This window comes from Oryzias melastigma, linkage group LG15 (assembly GCF_002922805.2).
Source record: "Oryzias melastigma strain HK-1 linkage group LG15, ASM292280v2, whole genome shotgun sequence".
Lineage (NCBI taxonomy): Eukaryota > Metazoa > Chordata > Actinopteri > Beloniformes > Adrianichthyidae > Oryzias > Oryzias melastigma.
The window spans coordinates 13,542,350-13,564,559 of NC_050526.1; the positions used below are offsets into that span (position 1 = coordinate 13,542,350).

Consider the following 22,210-nt stretch of genomic DNA (forward strand, 5'->3'; position numbering starts at 1 on the left):
AAAAATGACAATATTGAAGCTACCCAGGCGAAAATTGTTGAGCCAGATTCCAGCTTGGATGAGGAGAATGAAAATGTTACTGGATCTATTTGTCAGCAAGTTGATGCATCACAGTTGAAGAGACTTTAGCCCGCCTATGGCAGAGACTGCATCACATACCTGACCTTTTCAAACTGCGATTTTTCATCTACTCCTCATCCAACAAGATTTGAAAAAAGAAATACTGTGAAACGCAGTTTTAATCTTAAATTATTTTATATGAGTTGAACTCTTGAAAATAGTCAGGATTCCGTCTTCGTTTTAGCAACTTTATTTGCCCGAACTGAGTGCCTTTTTTCTTTTGTTACTTTCTTTGAGGCAGCCAGACAAGATAAACACCATAAATGCATCTTTTTCTGCACATGCGCACACATCTAGCAGGCATTTTCAAATTAAAATAGCATAACTAAAATAAGAAATTATTCTCAATAGTAAGACAGAAATTATGCTAAAACATTTCTCATGGACAGTATCTAACTTAAAACAAATTAACTTAATATTTCCAGGCTGCAACAATATGTGTCCTCATTTATGAGAAAAAGCTACAAGAACATGTTAAAAACACCAAAATAGACACACCTTTCATTGGAATGGGTTTTTAAGGACATGTTGCATCAAAATAAAAGAAAGTTAAAAATGCTCAACTGTTGAACATTCAAAAACCTGCAGAAAACTGTCTGCATGTGACTTCATATTCAGTCCTACGATATAGGTTGTTAGTCTTAGGGTTATGAGAGAAGGTGAAGGAACATCTAAAGAAGTGAAGGTTTGCTCCAGAAAGGAGAGGAATGAAGGTCAGCCGCAGCTGGACAGAGTATCTGTGTGTGAAGGAGAAAGATCAAGTGAAATGGTGAGATTACAGAGGGGAAAAGGGTGGAGTACAAAGAGTCAACAGTCAGAACAACACAGATTGTAGGAAAGAGGAAACAGGTTGGAACAGGTGGAGGAAGATTTCTGGTGTGATGTGTGACAAAAGAGTGTCAGGAATAAAAGTAAAGGCACAGAAGACTGTGGTGGGAGCAGCCATGTTGGGATGCAGAGCTGGAGGCAGAAAACGAGGTTCTCTTTGGGAGTGATGGGGATAGATAGGATCAGGAATGAATCTATCAGAGGATCAGATCTGTAGATGTTTTGGAGATAAATGCAGGGAAGCAGATTGAGAGGTTTGGACACATTTAGAGGATCTAGCAAGAAAGAGGCCTAGTGGAAGACCAAAAAGGAGGTTCATGGATGTGGTCAAGGAGGACATTAGAGTGGCTGTTGTAAACAAGGAGGGTGCAGATGAGAAAGTTAGATAGGTGGATGATTCATAGTAGCAAAGACTTAAAGAAGAGCAGGCAAACGACAAAGAACATTTCAATTGTTTAGTGAAAGATCCAGTCATTTCCAACCCCTCTCTGTCTTCAGACTCTGTCCTCCAGGTGTGGATCAGTCAAGCCCTGAGGCTTTGTTCCAGGAATCAGCTTTGACAAACTTGAAGCTAAACCTATAACTCTTGAAATTTAAAAGTAGGTTTACTCTTAGAATGCAGAAGGATGCAGTGAGTGGAACTCAGATTCTTAGAAATTAAACAATCAATCAAAAATACCACGAGTAAGTCATGATTGAAAATATTTTTCTTTATAGAACCAAAGACAACTTTTTTTTATTGCATTTTTGTGGCCAAAGTGAGTTTTTAAAGCTTTAATCTTCTAGTTTAGTCATTCTATAAGTACAAAGGCTTCAGTTTCACCATTTGAGTTTTAATTTTGTAGATTTAGGCTGTATGTAGTCACGATTATAATTTTTTCAGAGTAAAATAACCAAAGGTGGAAGGATAAACCTTCAGTTGTACTTCTTTTAACAACATTGCAACTTTTTCCCTCATAGATCCATGAAACATCAGTTATTTTCAAAAAGCAGATTAAAGAAGAACTGAAAGGAAAGATGCTGTTTGCACTGTGTGTTTATAGATCATTTTTAAAGGTTTCTTTCAGGTAAAATATGTTAGGTCGAACATATTTAAAGAAAAAGCTTTCATTTAACTGAAATCAGATATTCTGCTTATTTTATATTATATATTTGTTTTCAAGCTTGTTTATTTTTAAGTGCATAGTTTGAAATTTCGTTGAGATTACATCATAAGGCTTTCAGTGGCTTAAAAAAGCTTGTGATCTCCAGTGGGGTTTGGCCAGGAGGACCTCTGCTCCACGCTGTGGCTGCTGAAGTTACAGATATTTTAACTGGGGGGGCATTTCAGGCGCTCATCGTGACGAGCTGTTCTGAAATCCGAGGAACCGACTCAGTTAATTGCAGTACAGCTGACTCTGAAAGGAGGCTTTTCCAGCAGCCAGCGGAGCTGTCCGATTCCGCTGTGACAGCCGGTTTGGCCGGCTGGTCCTCATCAATCAGACCGTCTGAATTATTGAACCATCCCGGTCCTGGGAGCTCCACAGCACTCACTGCAACTCTTCCAGGGACTCCTTCGTGTGACTCTCCTGTGATGCTGCTGCCTCGGACTGTATGTTAAAGATGGACATCATCTGAAATTCACCACAGACTAATAAAAAGACACTCTTCTTACATCTGATGTCTTCTAATTAATCATTTTGGTTGACTGGAATCTTCTGGGCGTGTTTCCCTTCTTTCAAAGTGAAACTTTTCTCTCAGGTGTTCAAACGTTCTGTTGGCTCATTAAATTATCAAGAGGTGAACATCGCGCTCTTTGGTGCTGGATATTTTACCTCAGCAGCCTTAATACTTTACAGGACAGGATTTTAAAGAAGCTAAGAGAAACTACTGAAGCCTTAGTCCAGGGAAGGCCCACCCTGGTCCTCGAGACCCTCAACAATGCCTGTTTTCCAGCTCTACCTGGATTGTTTGATGCTGACAACCTAAATCAGGTGTCTTTAGTCAATCAGGATGGAATCGCTACAGAGTCAGCAAATCTGTGGGTAGCTGGTCAAGGAGAACTGGAAAACAGGGTGGGTTGAGACTCTTAAGGATCAGGGTTGTCCATCCCTGGGTTAATTATAAGCACCTGTACGGGTGCTGCAGGTTTTTGGGTTCTTTGGACCTGTGGAGGGTCTTAGAGGCATGTGGCCATATTATAAATGGATCTTTATCCGATTCTTCAAATTAATTCTGAGTTTGCACATTTATACACATTTGTTTAGAAATACATTAATAATCTACTATATGATTTGAATATATTTATATTAATCTGATACAGTTCACATACTGTAACATTTATTAGTGAAATAATGAGATTGTTAATATCATCCAGTGTTACATGGATTCTCTAAAGGAGAAGTTCTAACAAAAATGTTCAGATCATTAACATTGTAAACATTGTTCTGGTTCTCCTGGAGGACGTTTCAGTTTGGACACTAGGTGGCGATTGTGCTATAGCATTACACCTTATTCCAGAGGAAGGAGAAAGTATGATGAAAAAACAATGTTAGAGACCACAAATGGTTACCGTAAAAAATATTTCCTTAAAAGAGTTTGGAAAATTCATGCCTGTGAGTTTATAAAATTTTTCATTTAGTCAACAATGTATATTTAGGTCGACCGAGCGTTACCGACAGTCGTCCTATGGGAAATTTAATTAAATGTTAGCATCAAACTAGCGGACTTTAGCTTTATACGCTAAATTGATTTCTACTTTTTATGAATTGATAGTTGATCTATTAAGCTTGAAATTGCTTAGATTCAAATCGATTCAAATTGATTAAATGATTTTATTAATCCAGCCCTATTGTAATACACATCTCACAATGCGATAAGTATTGCGATATATCCATAGAGTGTACCAGGACAATTTTCGCTTTTTTTTTTTTTTTTTTTTTTTTTTTTAAGGGTTGACTTTGAAAAGAAAACTACCCGAATATGAATACGTCTTTCATGGTAATAAAATTGTAAAATTTATTGTTTTTATTGATCACGACATTAAACACTGGAACTGTATCTCATATAAAAATTGCTTTCACCCAAGCAAATTCATGCTGTTTTTCTTTAGGTAAATTAAGAAATATTTGTTCTTAGAGGAAAAAGTCCCCCTGTTGATTTCCACAAGAAAATATTTCTCAGTATAAGAAAATAAAAACTAGAATAAATGTTCCTTAACCAATAAGGTTCCGAAAGTTTGACTGAGGAAGTAAAGTGCTGCTTATTTCCAACATTGCTCAGTGTACTGTAGCGTCTCCAGTCCGTTTAAACGGTTGTTGTTGTTTTGGTTTTGTACAGAGCTGCTCAAAGAGGCTCAGTGTACTGCGTTGCCAACTAGTGGTCAGGGGTTTAAGTGGAATAAAAAGTAAGACTTTGAACTACGTTTGTTCATAAATAATTCATTAAATATATTTTTTTCTGCATTTTAGATGCATACAAGAATCGCAACATGAATTTTGTTATACATTACCAAATCAGTTTTTCTCTACACCCCTAGATCAGGGGTCTGCAACCTGAGGCTCCAGAGCCTCATGGGGCTATTTTATTTCTCCATGGTGGCTCTCTAGCTGAAGAAAAATAAAATAATAGCATTGTTTGAAGTAAGGATTACTTAATTTGCATTTATTTAATTTCGATTAGTAAATTTATGAATTGATGGCTGAGGTTCACATAGATGATAAACTATGTAGGTTTTTACATCCTGTTGACCTGAAGACGTTTTGTTTGTTCAACTCTGCCTCCAGAATGAACAGATTTTATATGCAAAGCAAAACTTTGGTAAAAAGTTCAATCTTTTATGAGTTAAAAGCACATATTATCTTATGCTGCACAACATTGGTTATTAGCTTCCCAGAGCAGCACTGAGTTTGACACAGAGAATGTCTTATTTTGAAAATAAGTGATTTGGACTTCTTTCAAACGGAAAAAAATCCCATTTTGAGAGATGCAAGGTTCCTTTTATAGTTTTGCTTTCGTTTGTGCCAAAAAAAGACATAATTCATATTTATTATAAAAAAAGAAGGTCATGAATACAAATCCAAATTTCTTGAAGACTATGCGGCTCCTTCTAGGTTTTGATCTGTAGAAAACGAGCCCAAATGGCTCTTTTACTGTTAAAGGTGGCCGACCCCTGATCTAGAACGTACCAAGTGAACGTTTTATTGTCATGTGTGGAAAGTGCATTGTAAAGTATTTTTGAAGATAATTTAAGTTACATACACTTATGATGTACACCTGATGGTGTCATATGGTGTAAGTGGTCCAGATGAATCATGCTTTTGTGTCAATTCTGTTTGAGTCAAAGCACACTTGGTTTTAAACACATTTGTACCCATCATTAATATATTTTCCCCACAAACTTTAAACAAGAGCAGCATACACATCCTTATACAAATTAATGCCCCCAGGAAACAGGAAGTGACGTCAGAAGCTAAAATTCTTGCTTTCTTTTCCCGTCCAAAAGATTTATTTTTTTCCAAATTAAATTTTTAGTCAGAAAGCTAAAATCTAATATTTATATTTAGGTTTTCTAATTTGTTGTTTAATTGGTGGTGGGAGGAGTTAACACTTTTAAAAGGAGGGAATTTTTTTTCAGCCGAAATGTCAGTTTTGGTTACACTGAAAGTGGATAAATTATTGTTGCTTTTTGTTTTTTTTTTTTGTTTTTTTTTGCTTGCCCTTGATTTTTTTTTTTTTAGATTTCCTTCTGTGCTGTCTTATTTTTCAATATCTTTTCTTCAACCCTGTCACAGTCTGCATGCACAGTCCCAGAACCCTGCACAGCTGCAGACACCTTTCCTTAATTTTATCACACAATCATAAAGCCTTCAGCCTCCACACATATTAGGCATCATCGCATCAGTTTCACGGCTCATCCTCATCTTCTCTAATTCGATTCATTCATTTTCCTCCAGCTCATTTCTTTGCTCTCTTTCCTTCTAATACAGCACAGATAAATGTTTGCTTGATTAAAATCCCACCCGCTCCAATGCACAGATGCAAAAAAATAAAAAATAAATAAGCTCAGTGATGGCTTTCTCTGGGGAAGAAAGCAGCAAATGAGGACATCCATAATGGATTTCATAAACTTCATCAGTCAGAATCTCTTTGTGTCTGCACACAGTTCACACCTCACCTTCTTTGTTTGCAGGAAGGAGTAAGAGCTGATTACACAACTTAAGCCGAGGTGTTCACAGCCAGGTTGTACTGGCTGTGAGTCAAATGAAATGCAGATCCTTCGCAGCGGTGGCGTTTTTTTTACGTGCAGCTCGTCTTGTGTTTGTTCCTAAACAGAGAGCGTGAGCTGCTGTAATTCGTCAGGCCTTCCAGGTTGTCACGCACGCAGCTCGACCTGAAATCATTCATCATGTGTTGTGGGGATAAATGATTTGTTTTGTTGGTGCAGCCACGCCTTCAGCTGGATGATGATGATGAGGGAGCATTTCTAATGCATGACTGTGTCAGTGATGACCCCAGCTTCAATCGATAAACCAGTGAAGAGCAAAGAAAATGAGAAAATAGTTGCAATGAGGATACATTAAGGAGTTTACATTTTCTTATTGGGGTACTTAAACATTCAGTTGGATTAAGATAATTTAGTTTTTTAAGATTCACTCATTCGTCTCCAAGAAGTCTGCTTTAACTCCTGACAGCGAGATCTGACACTGATGAATTTTGAACTTGCAGCTGACCTTAAATGTCTAAAGGTCGTTTTGGGTTTCTTGCTTGTTATTTCCCATCTCTTCAGGTTTTCTTCTCCTGTGGACCTTTATCTGCTGAATAATCTGTGCAGCTGTAGCTCATCAAGCTGCGTGGATTGAACCTGCTGCTGCGGTTTTCTTTTTCATCTCAGACAAGTCTCTTCTCTTTCTAAGGTCCACGTTTAATGTGGAATACACTATGTTACAGGACAGAGATTATTGTCACCTTTGACCTCTTAAAACCTGGCATACACGTGTGCTGACATCACATTTTGGGTTATATTACCACGGTAGTTCATTCTGCTTAACTGGATTGTGACAAATTAAACAAGAGATTCCGATCAGAAGACAAATCTTTGATTACCATGTTATTGTGGTAAAGCTACGTTCACATCGTCCTCAAAATACACATTCATGCAACCACTTCCAGTGAAGAGTCTATGGAAAAATCTGAATCACTACGTCCAAGGCTTCTCCCTACCCCTATTCCAAGTGGAGCAATATGTAAAAAAATATTTGATCTACTAAAAAAATATATATATATCTAGTGTCCTGGATTTTAAAAGCAATTTGGACACAATGCTCACTACTTTTATTTTGTTTTGTTTTTTACGCTGGATATGACGTCATTGATTTTAGAAAGTGAAAATCAAATCAATATAAACATTTCACAACGTTTATTGTGACTCTACTGTGTTCTGATTATGAAAATGTGGATCGCATGTTTAAATACATTTAAACACATATTTTTTTTTTTTTTGCAAAAATTGTTAACCTGCAATGCATTGTGGTCTATATTCACTAATTTAGTGAGCATGGAGACATGCTAGTTTTTTGCAAAGACTTATGGGAAATTTCTTTTGTACTCAATTTTGGAATGGTAGATTTGTACAGCTCTACAAAATGGCCAATACACTATGTAGTGAGTAAGGAAGGAATTGTAACATACTAAGTGCCTTCAAATTCAAATTGTACTACAGCTTGATGATGTCATCATTATTCGCCAGTCATCTACATAAGTGCGTAGCTGCCAGCGCTCGGAAAATGCATAATAACATCAGTTTTATAACTTTAAAAAGGTCGTGCTAAAACAAAAAGTCATTACTTACATTTAAATGTAAACTTTTGTGCTTCAGAGCACACCCACATAAAGAACAGCGCTCCTCCGCACCACAACCACAGTGTGGGATATCCAGCCCTAAGTCGCTTCAGCTCCATCCATCTTCTTGTCCGCTTCTTCCCTTTCGGGGTCGCGGGGTGCCGGAGCCTAACCCGGCTACTGATGGGCGAAGGCGGGGTACACCCTGGACAGGTCGCCAGTCTGTCACAGGGCCTCAATCACACCCATTCACTCTCACATTCACACCTAGGGGCAATTTAGAGTCACCAATTAACCTATGAAGCATGTTTTTGGACAGTGGGAGGAAGCCGGAGTCCCCGGTGAAAACCCACGCATGCACGGGGAGAACATGCAAACTCCACACAGAAAGGTCCCAGCCGGGATTCGAACCGGGGCCTTCTCGCTGTGAGGCAAGAGCGCTAACCACTGCGCCACCGTGCAGCCCAGCTTTAGCTTCCCCCTGAGAAAAACATTTCAGACACCACTACCTATAGGGAGGTCCCAGAGGGGTAGGGGAGCAATTTGCATTTGGCCTATGGAGACGCGCCTATATGTACATTTTGGGCTTCTGATGTGCGAGATTGGCATCGGTTCGTTAAAGAGCGTTCCCATGTGTCAACGTAGCTAAATTTTAAAATCCTGTTACCTGATTTCAAACTGGGATGTGCGGCAGACATAATTCAAACCTTATAAAGCTTGATGTAAAAGTTCCATTGAGCTTTGCTTACGCAGGTTACATTAGGTCTGTACTGCAGACGTCTCCAGTACCAGCAGTAATGCGCAGAAGGTGGCAGGAAAACAGCATGTGCTAATTCAGTCAGCACCGAGCAGAAGCATGCACCATCTGCTGAGACACTGCCCCCCTGCAGCTTTCTGTGGCTCCTGTATACTCAATTGGTTTCTGTGAGATGGTCTCCACCTAAAGACATCCGATTTTTATCAAAAGAGGCTTTTATAGGGCAAGCCGGACAGTGCTGTTGTTGATGCAGAGTGTGGAGGCACTGCCTCGGTAGAGAGACTTGTTTTGAACACATTTTTTATTCAGTTTTCCTCAATAAATGCAAAGTAAAACAGAGGAAGGCCTGTATGAAAAATTCTGCCTTAAACAGATTGCTCTGCTCTCCTACAATGACCACAGTGAAGCCAGTAAGCATTTATTAAGCTGTGTGTTTGACAGATATTAAATCAATGATCCAACTTCATTTGAGTCCTCCAGCGCCTTTCATAATATCCGGCCTTTCAAAACTAAAACAAAACCCCTTTTTTTCAAATGTAACAACCACACCAGGGTAATTTACTGTTTTAATTAAATATATCCACAGTTTGGTTGAATTTTAAAGACTCAAATGTTCTTAAATTTGATAATAAGCCAATACACTGCAAAAACTTGACATGACTAAGCATATTGTCTAATTTATCTCCAATTTAAGACATTACATTTGTTTTAACCTTCTGACTACCAGAGAAATATATGTGTCAACATTTTTATTATACCTACCATAAACTACAACTCCTAGAGCCACAAACCTTCTTATTTGGTATCATTGAAAAGCCCCAAATGTCCCCTGTAGATGCCAAGTGGAGGACATTAGTACATTTTTATCAAAATAATTGTACAAAGGCTGCAAATCTTAAATATATTTAAAACAACAATGACTTCTCTCATATATAAATATGTGTGGTAATTGTGATGGACTGGGGACCCATTCAGGGTGTTCTATGCCTTAGCTCAAACAGTAGCTGGGATAGGCTCCAGCAACCCCAAACTAACATGACTATGCGAGTTTAGAAAATGGATGCAAGTGAGCAGTTCTGTTAAAGTAAGACAATGACTGGACAATCTCAAACTGGAATTGTAAGTTTTAAGTACCACAGATCAAATGTATATATATAAATATATTTTTTTTCTAAAGGAATAGAATCAATTTCACTGGAAACTGTTAGGACGGAAAGTGTCTGGCAGCAGTGCTGTGCACGTCGGCATGGAAACATGGTCAAGGTGACCGGTTGGAGTTTAAGGCAGTCATCAAAAAAATAGGATTGAAGTGATTGCACGATTGTTTAGATCGGGGGATCATGCCTTTTAGGGACTTACCGTCCTGCTGCTCACTGGATACTTTGTTTTGTCAGACTTCTTCTCAATAAAACCCAAAGGTGATAAATATTTAAAGCACATATACAATGAAAATTAAAATAAAAAATCTATAGCTAATAATAAAAAGAAAAAACAAAACATCTTTTTTCCAGGGTTGCTTTAGTCTATCCCAGCTTGGCAGAGGTGAAGTACACCCTGGATGGTAAGAAAACAAACATATTTTTGATAAATGAAACTCTGTTAATGCTTAAAATCCAAACGCATAGAAAAAAATGCAAATTTATTCATTCAAGATCTAATTTCATTACATGGATTTAATCTGGTTTGCAAAATTGGATTAAGCAGAAAACCTGCTTTTCACTCGATCTTCCTCTTTGCTCTTCGCCTTCATTTGTTTTTGGATCTGAATGTTTCTTTTTGGTTTGGATTATTTTTATTCAAATAAACCCTGATAAGAAAATCTACTGCAACTGAGTTTTAGGTAAAGGGGTTATAGTTTATAAATTTTTGAAGTTTTGTAGCAATTTAGGATTAAAATACTCAGACCAACAAAAACATTTAGTGGTAGAAAGGTGGCGTTTTTTTTAACCCTATAAAATACAATGTAATTTTCACATTTTTGACTATCAGCTTAATTGTTTTTTTATATATATTTATATAAAATAATCTTCTAGATTTATGTCAACTAAGGAAACTCTGATTCTGTTTAAGTTGCCTCCAGACCCCAGACAAATCTCCTTTATGCTGAGCTTTAAGTTTTTTTGGAACCTATAAATTAGTAAAATCTCATACATCCAATTTAAACTGCATATTAGCATTATTTTATTTCACTGACTCTTCTTTCTTTTGGATTTAGCAAATGTGGACTTTTTATTTTAAACCTTGTCAGACGTTTAGGCCAACTTGCTTCACTTCTGGCCTCGAAGGACAAAGACGAGTGATGCACGAAAAGGAGCGCCTGCAGGACTAACCCCCTCCCTTGCTTAAAATGTTGCTTTGTCATGATTGACAGGCTGGAGGGCGCTTGAGGGAGTGGTGATGGGGCTTTCTCTTTTCTGGGCGAAGAATAGAAGCTGCGGATGTCTTTTCCGTCCACACACAGACACCCTTCCCCTCCTTTATCTGGCTCCCTCTCCATCTCATTTCTTGCTGCACTGCTTCCGGCTGTATGCAGACTCATTCGCTGTTCAAATGAAGGCTGTGCAGCCCTGTGCTGCTGCACGCTTTCATGCGGTCATATTCAGTTAGCAGAATACATGCTGCTCTCACATACACTGAGGAAATCAAAGACTCATCAGTATTTATGAAAAACGCTGCAGTTCAGTTTGGAGTCTGAACCACAGATTCTGACCCTCAGATACGACCTGGAGGCTCAGCATCATTTCTGATCTGCTTCTCATGGACTCATGTTGTGAGGAGAGAATAAATACATTGAGAACGTTATTTCTGGGTCTTTCTTCTTCTCTGCTTAAACTGTTTTGGAAACATGACAGCAGCGGTTCAGGCAAGAAATAATCCACTTTCCCTTCTCCTCTCTGCAGATGCGAAGCACCCAAGGTGTTTCTGTGTGGCCTGTGGGGTTTGTGGGCGGCCGAGCTTACGAGCGCCCCCTGGTGTCGGGGGGTAAAGTTGTGGGCTGGTACACCGGTTGGAGACCGGACAGACCCTTCGCCACAGACATGGCAGGTAAGACACGATTGACAGGTACTCTCTGGAGAGTTAACGGTGCAGCTTAGAGATGAGTAAACCTAACAATATTAAACTACAACTAAACCTTCATTTTTGTTTCATGCTTTTGAACACCGTGTTATTGATGATTTTATACATTTATTCAATAAAAAAATCTATAAAAAAGTGTTTCCCTGTTATATTGCGCTTCACTTTTCGCAGTCTCTCTGTTTCTTTGGAATTTTTTCAGTGCAATTTTGTATTTTTTAACAGAATGTGTTTAGTTTGCCAAATATACAAATATTTTAATTCACGATCAGATCTTTCTTTTTGTTCTATAATACTGGATTTACAAAAAAATTACAGTAAAAATAAAACATCATTGAGGAATATATATTAATATATATATATATATTCCTTCATAATGTTTTAATTTCTCTGTAATTCTGGTGTGCCCTATATAACAAATACATTGATCCTTGTCTATAGGTGCAGAAAGTTATTCCGCATTCATGCAGTGGTGGAAAATATGTCGTTTTTCAAACATTCATGTGTGTTTTTGAAGTTGTACAAGTATTTTTCTGATCATTCAAACACCAAATGAACACAGAAACTTGGGTTTCTGTAGGTTTGCATTTTTCCCTGAGGGACATCAACCCATCAGTGTTACTGGTTCTAAAATGAGAACAAAAGCAACACATTCTGAAATAAAAACTTGTAATATAGTAATTTCTAATCCAACGCATCTACTTCTGGTCTGGCCCCTCAGTCAAGTTTTAGAACCCTTTGTGGCTCACAAGTCTAAAAGTTAGCTCACCCCGGGTCTAAAGCGTGTAGCGAGGAGTTAAAACATCTGTAATCATTTTTAATCTCCATGATAAACGAGGGACCATTGTACTCCCCAAATGACAGCTTTCAGTTTTATATTTACTTCATAAAACTTTTAAACTGTGAGCATTATAAATGCTGCTTCAGCTCCAGCGACTGCAAAAAGCGAACCTTCATCTTCAATTTTCACATCAAAGTGTTTTGTATTTAAGGCAACATTACACTAGTATAAACATCTAAACTTTCAGAATTTCAAAAATATTCTAATATTTATTTCATTATTTATTAAGCTAACTGTTTAGCAGCTGACTTTGTGCTAATGAAAAATTAACATATAAAAGACCTTATTTTTCAGATGATGTCAGAAAGGAAGAAAGAGGAGAAAATCTCTACATATTACGATTGCTACCTGAGCTCCAGCTGAAGTCAAAAACTCTGTACTGCCCTCTAGTGTTTGGATCTGTTGCTACATGCAAAAAAATCAAACATGATAAAGTAAATCTGCTTAATTTCAAGTAATAATAACTTACTACACTTGATACGACACATTGCTTTTGTAGATATGCGACACTAAGATATGACTACTCATTTTACAAAAATACATCTTTGATTGATTTTTTATACTTGTTTTATTGCCAGATTCATTGGGACATTACAAATGATATTTTATTGCAAGATGCATTTCCTAAAACATTCATTTTTAGTTAAATGTAATCAGTTAAAATCAAAGTTTATTCAAACAGAAATTTGATTTTATTTATAAAATATAGTTTTTGTAGCGTACAGCTTAAAACCAGAGCTAAAACTGGCAGATCTCCACCTCATTTAATGTTCTTCACACAAACACACTCACACAGGGACCTCAATTACTGAGCATTGTTTTAAACCATTGATGTAATTACACCATTAATTTGCAGCTCAAGTCACACGCTGCTGTGGTTGTATTAAGAAGCATATTCTGCTTTAAATTATGCAGTGACAACAATGGCTGCACAAAGCCATCAGCTCAAACTTTATTGACTCTTAAATTATTATTCATAGCATTTATAATGAGCTGTCTGCTGGCTGTCAGCGTGTGTCTCACCACTGTGGGGTGTTGTTAGCAGACCTCTAAAGCCTCACATCTTCTGCTCTGTCTCATTTAGCTGCAGACAATGGTGATGTGGAGCTCTCGTGAGCAGAGACAGTGGCACACACCTGCCAGCACTTGAACTGAAACCAAAAAAAAGAAAAGCATGCGCAAGGGCACAGACAGGACCGTTTATGTAAACACCACCTCCCAGCTGAAACGCACATATGGTACACGAAGGAAGTATAACACAAAGAGGTTTGTGTCTTTGCTGTTGGGGTTTGTGTACCTCAGATAAAGACATGAAAGTGTTTAACCCAGAGTAACCCCAGTATTTTCATTCTGCTGCTGAGAGGGCGGAGCAGCAGGAGCTGAGAGGTTTGAGACCTTTGTTCTCTGCCGAAGGACCAAAAATAGCAATTTACCTGGAAAGAATAATAAACCAGCAAATGTGTAAATCTTAAAAAAACGTAGGTCTTGTAGTAGAAATGGAGATTTCAAAGTATTTTAACCCTTAGTAGCCCACTACTTTACAATTTGCTTTAATAATTTACTTTAAAACAGTTTTCGTCAAAATTCCATCTTATTATTTTCCACTATAAATCCAAAACTATCCAAAAAAACCTTCTTTTTAATGTTTTATAGAAAAAAAAAACAATAAAAAAATGACTGAAAACACAGATCAGAGCGCTACAGGTCTCACCTTCAGGTCTGCAAAGTGAGGCCAACATGGAGGCTCTTCAGTGTTGGTGCACCCACACATGAGTGTCATCAAGCCCTTTCACTTGCAACACTTTCCCTGAAAGGATAACAGCCCCTTTCACACCGCTCTGTTTGTGTGCCTGCTTGCAATTAAGATGCACAGATCTTTTCAGAAGGCTGCTGTTGTTGCTACTTCTCAGGAAGCTGCTCATATGGGTGGAAATCGTCACCGTGGCAACTGTGAATATAGGGGGAGAAACTTTTAGTGTCTTCGAGCTTACTGGACAGGAGACAGGGGACCCATCCGCTGACAGACTCAGAAAGCAGTTATTTAAGAGTTAGGAGGCTGATATGTCACAGAAACAAAGACTTGCAGGGAGATTTCACTGCAAACTCTGATGCTTTCATTTCACCTCTTTTCTCCTGGCATGAAAGCCTGATGACAAATCACAGGGAGCGATGGAAAGTGAGGAACCTTTCCAATAAGTCACTCTTGCTTCATAATTTTCTGTCAGCACAGTCATCACAGCTCTGGGAACCTTTGGAAAGAAATTACTAGATGTCAATCAGCTGCTGCACTGCAGCATCTCCTCATGAGTGCAGAGAAAACGTACACATTCAATACATTTAAAATGATCTTTTTATCATTTCTTATTGAACAAAGTATTTACTCTTGATAACAAAGACTGAGGGTATGTCTGAATTACCGTCCTAACCCTTAAATGCTAAAAAATGATATAGTGCAGGACTATAGAGTCCTAAATTCAAAAGAAATTTGGACATAATTCTCAATACTTTACTTTTCTATGCGGCAGAAGTGAAAATTGAATCAATACGAACATTTTAAATCTATTCGTGACTCCACTGTGTTCTGATGATGAAAATGTGATTGATTGATTTTAAAATTACATTTAAAAACTTTTTTTTTTTACTGTTTGACCAGAATGCATTATGGTCTACTGAACATTGGTCTTTTGAATAGTGACCCTCCACATTTACTTACATTTTAGTGATCCGATTCTCCATTGGTCACATTTTAGTTCCTTAGGATTTAGGTTCTGTTTTTAGTTTTAAAGTCATATATATACATATTGTTTTTACTAGTTTTCTGTTTTTTAGTCATCTACTTTAGAGTCTGGCATTCATGTTTCTCTATTCTATGTGAAACTAAAGAGAGTTTAGTTTAAATCCTATTATAACCTACAAATGATGCCGAGTAAGGGTCACATTATAGTATTAATTTAAAGACATTAATTAATATGACAGTTTTATGACTTCTTTAGTATTTATAGTGATTTTGACAACAGAATAAAATAAACTAAAATCAGTGAAGGTGAATGGGTTTAGGTTAATAATTTTTACTTTTTACATTTTCATGTTTATTAGTTTAAATTATTACATTTTCTTTGAGTCAAACAAGTTACAAAAATTCATATTGAACGCAATAACTTCACTGTTTACTTTACAAAAATATTTTAAAAAGTTTGCATTAAAATTAGCCTTTTTTTTAAATGATTCTTGATTTAAAAATACATTTTTAAAGTGTTTTTTGAGTATTCTAGCGAAGAAACTGTGGAGTCGACATCAATATTTATTTCAGGTTTGTAAACATGAGAGAAGTTGAGCCGTAAATGATACCTGACACATCAATCTGCATGACTTCAGACACTTCACTAAATGTACAGAGATGGAATCTAAAGCTGTATGGATTTTCAAATCATTCTCTTTAGCGGCTGAAAGCAGTCATGCTCAGAAGGGAGCAGATGAGTGCTTTCATTTCTGTCTGAACTGAATTAAAAATGAATCACATGGACAAGAGCAAGGTCAGAGACGAGGGGAGAAACATACGGACAGAAAAAGCCGTCAGAGCGTCAGGCTTTATGAGGCTTTCAGAGTGTCACGTTACACAACAAGACGAGTCCCACAAATCCATCACTGTTTGAAGAATACAAGTTGATTCATGTTATTGATCTTTCATTTTGTATGCATTACTGACATATAGAATCAGTACATTGATTTTTCTTTACAGTAATTTTTTTTGTATATTTGTCAAAACTGCTTTCTGTCAGTCTAACATGCAGGAAATCCTCATTTTGTTTTTGAAAGTTGGTTTAGCTCACATCACATGTGCTCTTCTCAACCAGACCAGGCTGAACTGAATGTATTTATTCTGTATTTTGGTAGAAATATTTAGTTTTTCTTTGAAAAGTTCCCTATAATCATGTTTACATACACACTGATGGCAGCTGCACTACCGAACACTGGCGCCAACTTATAACCCCCAGGAACAATGTGGGGTTTAGTGTCTTGCCCAAGGACACGTCAACACATGAGCGGGTGGGAATTGAACCTGTGATCTCCCAATCAGCGGTCGACCACTCAACCTCTGCACCATGGCTGTTCACAAATTAGTAATTTGTACGATTTTTTTCTAAAAGGCCTTGACTCTAGGAAGTGAAAACTCTGATTACGTAAATATATATATGACACATAACCAATTTATCACAAGCAGTTTGTAAAAATTCATATAAAATACTTGTGATAAATTAATAATGTTTCTTTCATATCAGATGACACTCATCAACTTTCTTCTTTTACCTGTAAAGCCTGGCTTTCTGATAGGATTTTAGTGGGTGACGTTCTCACAAACGACCTCTTTCTTCTCTGGTTTGAGGCCAGAGTTGATGGGAACTTTTCTGCTGCTGACTGACTCTTGATCTAAACTCCTGGTTCGTCCTGTTCCTGACTGACCTCTCAAACCCAGACGCTGCTCCATTCCTCATGCTGTTCACTGGGTTTGACTTCATGTTATCTCATCAATGAACCATGTTGCTTAAATCAGGAGGATCTGAAACCTCTGTTTCATATCACATAGACATTTAGAAAGGTTCTTTAAGAGGCTTTCTGCTCTGAAAATGCACAAAATGAGGACAGTCAGAGAGAATATTTACAGCAGGGGACGACCTGGCCTTGAATTCAGGAAGTCTTATTGTGGGAGCAGGAGGGGGGGAGTGGCTGTGAGTTAGGGGGTAAATTCCCATGAGAACTTACAGACTTCTTATTATTAGGATTTTAAGACTACAATTTAAAAGTAAATTAAGCGGAAATGTTTCACTTTTTGATTTTAAGTGCTGTCATGCAAATGGGGGGGGGGTCTTCTTGTTTTGGGGGCATATTAATATTTTAGTTTGGTGGTAATTGATCACATTAAAATCAGTAAAAAAACAACCAGAAAAAAGTTCAAGAAAATTATTTTTGGCTGTTTTTGTCTTCATTCACAACAATGAGATTCCACATATTGTCAGTAAAAAAATAAATAAATAAAAACCTGTCAGAAAAAAAATAACAAATATATTTTTTAAATGAAATCTATAGCGGTTTTCTCTTATAAGTTTTTGATTATTTCTCTTCTAAAACTGCTAACTAAATGCATTGTGCAGCTTTTCATTTACCCTTTTTTCATCAGTTATTCAGACCGTATCACTCTCTCATCTGTTGTCTAAACTCTTCCATAATTAAGCTAATTGTAACATTATCATTTGTAAGAATAGATTGAGCAATTCTGGCCTTAAATGAACTGTTTTTAGATATACCTGTTGGGTTTTTTTTTTACGCCTTTTAAGGAATTTTACCACCTCTAAGGCTTATTTGACATTTAGTCATGCATTTTTTTCCCATTTTTACGATTGCTTCACTATTCCTTCAATTGTCTCTGTGACTATTTCATCATAGGTCATAAATTAGTTTTTTTTGTCTTTTTGCAACTATTTTAGTTAACAGTTTCATTTTTAAGGAGCTTACAGTTAATATTTTCAGCAAATCTGACTTTTTTCTTTATAAAAAAAGGTCTTTATTCACCTTTACTGGGTTTGCCAATGAGGCTTTCTGAGGTCTTCTGGAGGCTGCAACAAAAATGGCTGCTGGGAAACAAATAGATTCAGTCTTTAAGATGACTAAAAGATAAGACATCCTTTAGAGTCAAAATAAATGTATATTCTAGTCTTTCTAATAGGCCAATGTTAAAATTATAATGTGGAAATTTCCCAATTAATCCAACCTCATAAAATGATTGCAAATTACTTTACTTCAATAGTAAACATATTTGTTTTTGCCAGAGCATTGTATAAAATGTTACAAAATTAAAATATTTAGATTAAACAGAACCAATATTATAAAACTCCACAAAAAGAAGGCATAATTTTGTAAAACAAACCTCACAGTGTTGAGATGAGTCTCATCCTTCAGCTACTTTTTTCTATATTCTGATCAGCATTTTTCAGTTTATCTGCCTCAGCCTCTACATGAAAATCTGTTTTCTCTTTTAAGGACAGTTTAAGGGGTCTAGAATCCTGAAACTGACGGGCTAAAGTCACAAATTGTGTTCCTGCCATAAAAGGTCAGCTGGTTGGAAGTAAAGGCGACTCGGCACGTGTCGCCAGCAGCCATCTGGCCTCAAGGTCAAACACATTGGATGTGAGAATGACGCGTTCTGCACACGTGCTGACAGCTCAAGATGAAGTGAAGCACCAGGAGGAGTTACTTTGTTGTTTTTTACCTTTTATTCATTTTTTTATTTATCTTCAGGAAATGTGGGTAAAAAATGATGTATAGCATTCAAACTGATTTCTTCATATTTTAAATCCTGTTGCTTCAGAATAGTGTTCTCTTATATTTAGCTGCTTTTCTTATGCGTTTGATTTGATTTTGTTCTTCAAAACAGCCCCTTCTAAAAACACAAGTGCATCACCAACTGGCACACGGATTCCTACAGGACAATGGTTGAACCTAACCGTCGGTTACTGTAACCCTGCTCTCACAATCTGGGATTTTTCTCTTCTCTCTCATTCTCCCCCCCAGGCTTCGCGGTGAATCTTCAGGTCATCCTTGCAAACCCCCGCGCGCAGTTCAAGCGGGGAGGATCCCAGCCAGGGATGCAGGAGTCCGACTTCCTTAAGCAGATCACCAAGGTGTCCGAGCTGGAACCCAAGGCCAACAACTGCACACGGGTCAGTGATGTGAAACGTGTTAACGAGCAACAGCTCATTTTTTGTCGTGTTTTACACAAAAGTTTGTCCACAATGAGTTCAGCACGTGAGCTCAGTCATTTTACGTTTTCTTTCCAGTTTTGATATGAGTGTTCATAATTTGATTCAATCTATATTCAAACACAATTGAAAAAAAAAGAATTGTTTGATTAAAAAATATTTTGCCCCCAAAAAACACCAGAAATGTATTTTTCTTATTAAAAAAAAGAAGAGATTTGTGCATTTGATTGATTTTAAATGTTTTAAGTTAGTTCAGTTTGACTCAATTAATCCCTGTATTTTTAACCCTCCTTATTTTAACACTTTAATGCCTGAATGAATTGTAAGCTATTCAAAAACATCCCTCATGTTTTTGTTTTTTTGAAGATGTTAAATGAAGGTAATTTTGGAGCTGAAGTGGTTTGATGCATATTTGCATTAATAGGACTCAAAGAGTTAAAAATGTTTCTTCGTATTGAGACGAATTAATAATTTATAATAACACATTAATATTAAATACAATCAAGTGTAACTGTCTTCTTCATTTTTCTCCAAGATGGAAGGACAGTGTTGCACAGAATGTCCTCATGCTGAAGCCTTAAGCTTCTTCAACCTAAAAAAAAAGTCAGTCCAGTCACTTTTGTTGAGTCTCTCCATCACAGATTCCTCGGCAGCTTCAGTTATGAACATGCCCTGTAACATGAATCTTTTCTTTTGTTATGCTTTAAAAAAAGTTTGCTTTGTCCTAATCAATAACTTGCCAGATCTTCTTGGGCTCATTTCACAAGTCTGATGACGCTCACGCCAAACACTGCTGCATCTTGGTTTAGTAGAACACAGACTTTAAGTTGCCTGATTGCACAGACCCACATGGTGGTCCAGTCAGTAGACGTCTCCTGATCACTGCAGCAGGACCTCACAAGCTGAAAACAACAGTTAAATGCAACAACATTAAAAACTGCATGGAATGGGTTGAGAAAATTTGGCTAATTAACTGAAATGAACTCACATCCTCAGCTGTGCTGCTCATTTCAAAATTGCTTTTTGCTCACAAATGTGGCATCATCTGAAAGGGAAATAAACAGGCTTCCCTGCTGTTTAAAATTTACTGTCATGAAGCATCGATGCAGGAAAGAAAAACCCAACCAATCACAAACTTTCCTTCTTTTTGTGCTAAAAAAAAAAATATGTCCATCTTTTGAACTACTTTAAAAATGTTCATTTATTATGAAAAGAACACACCCAGAACATGAACCGTTTGAACTGCTGCCCTCTGGGAAAAAAATACCGAACAATGAAGTGCAGAACCAATCGGTTCAAGAACAGTTTTTATCCAAGAGAAATAGTTTCCTTAAATTAAACTTAAAGGAGTCTATGCAATAGTATGCATGCAGAATGGGGGATATGCTCTTGTTTTATTGTTTATTATTTTAGTATTTATGTATATTTTAATAGGAAGATCATTTGAATGTAGCATTGTGTTTTATACCTTATATTTTATTGTTATTGCTTTCTGTCCCTAGAAAAGAGGATTGCTTTTTATTTCATTGAACAAATGTACAAGGACAAATGAAGACTATATTCTATTCTGTTATGGAGCAGAGCTTGTGGTCTGCAGATTATAGTTGGCACATAACAACTACAAGCTTTCTCCAACTGTATTTTTTCATCTGCCCCTGAGTCACCACAATTTAAAGAAACACTCAATAATTCGATTTGAATCTAAAATTATTTTATAAATGACCTCCATCATGAAAAAATACCACAAGAACATGTTAAAAACACACAGAACACAATTTTCATTGAAGTGGGTCTTCAATAACTGATAAAAAAGGGTTTCTAGGTCTGGTAGTCTGTGTGCTTTGATACGATTGTGTTGGTCTGAAATATTTTGTGGCTTTTAGGTCAAATTGGAGAGAAAATTAGAATGTGTCATTTAACAAGACACGCTTGAAGCCTTCTGTCATACCATGAGATCTCTGATAGATGTCATTAAGACTATGTCCTATTATGGTAAGTCACTTTACATGCTGTAATGTCACTATGTACTGACTAATTGTGTCATTCTTAGACTGAATCCACATCTTATTTAAACCCGGTTGGGTCTTACTCTGAGGTGCTCTGCAGTTGGCAGGTTTTTCTAGTGTATACAATGAAATGTAACCCTGCGCCACCGAAGTCTGTTGTGTAATGTGAGAGGACGACGTGCAGCCTGGGACTATCTGGATTCTGCCGTGCAGTTGGACTCCTGAGGGCACAACTGATCAGTGAACCCCTGATAAAGTTGTTTATGCCTTTTTTGCCCTTCTGTGTTCGTGTCTTTGACTGCTATGAAACATAAGTCACAATAATGGTCTCCGTCACAGCAGCAACAAACCATCTCTCTCCACAACTGACAGCATGAGTCACTCTTTGAGTCAGTGGCATGGTCTAAACATAGAACCACACAGCTTGAATGAGAAGAGAAGGCAGCGTAGCTCCATCAATTCTGGTCTTGCAGTGAGACGCTGGAGATGAATGCGGCTCATCTGAAATCAACAGAGGGCCTGTTGGCACTCGGTTTTATGAAGCCACTCATCCTCTTGACAACCGTCACAAAGCTGCTTTAAAAAGGACTGTTGGTGAGAAATGAGCGCTATGCTGTTTTTCACTTTTTAAGGAACAAATGCACCAGAACGTTGACGTCTACTGTTCTTCCAAACACATTTGATTCCTCTCATTCAATCAAGATGTTAGAGTGGGGGAGCTGATAGTAAAGGGGCAAGTGATGGTGATCCTGTTAATGTTGATAATAATAAAAAGTGCTTATAATTGATGGAAGAAGGATGAAGAGTGCAGGTATTTTGGGCAGCTGGTAGGGGGGCTGTGGTGGCCTTCCGGATGTGGGACAGGTGGATGGTAACATCCAAAAGATCAGAATTTGGAAATGTCTTTATCAGGAACAGAATCAGAAATGGCCCTCTTGACCCAAAAAGATAGATATTATTAGACCATAGACCAGGGTTCTGCAACATTTAACAGTAAAAGAGCCACTTG

The 22,210-nt window shown here is 37.3% G+C and overlaps 1 protein-coding gene across 1 annotated transcript in view; it reads left to right on the forward strand.

The window, feature by feature from the left end:
• The window catches only part of b3gat2 (beta-1,3-glucuronyltransferase 2 (glucuronosyltransferase S)), a 47,117-nt gene that overhangs the window by 10,651 nt on the left and 14,256 nt on the right, over positions 1 to 22,210 (forward strand). The window contains exons 2-3 of the mRNA XM_024296687.2: positions 11,425 to 11,569; positions 19,008 to 19,156. Of these exons, the coding sequence (XP_024152455.1) occupies positions 11,425 to 11,569; positions 19,008 to 19,156 (294 nt within the window). The remainder of the gene's footprint in view (positions 1 to 11,424; positions 11,570 to 19,007; positions 19,157 to 22,210) is intronic.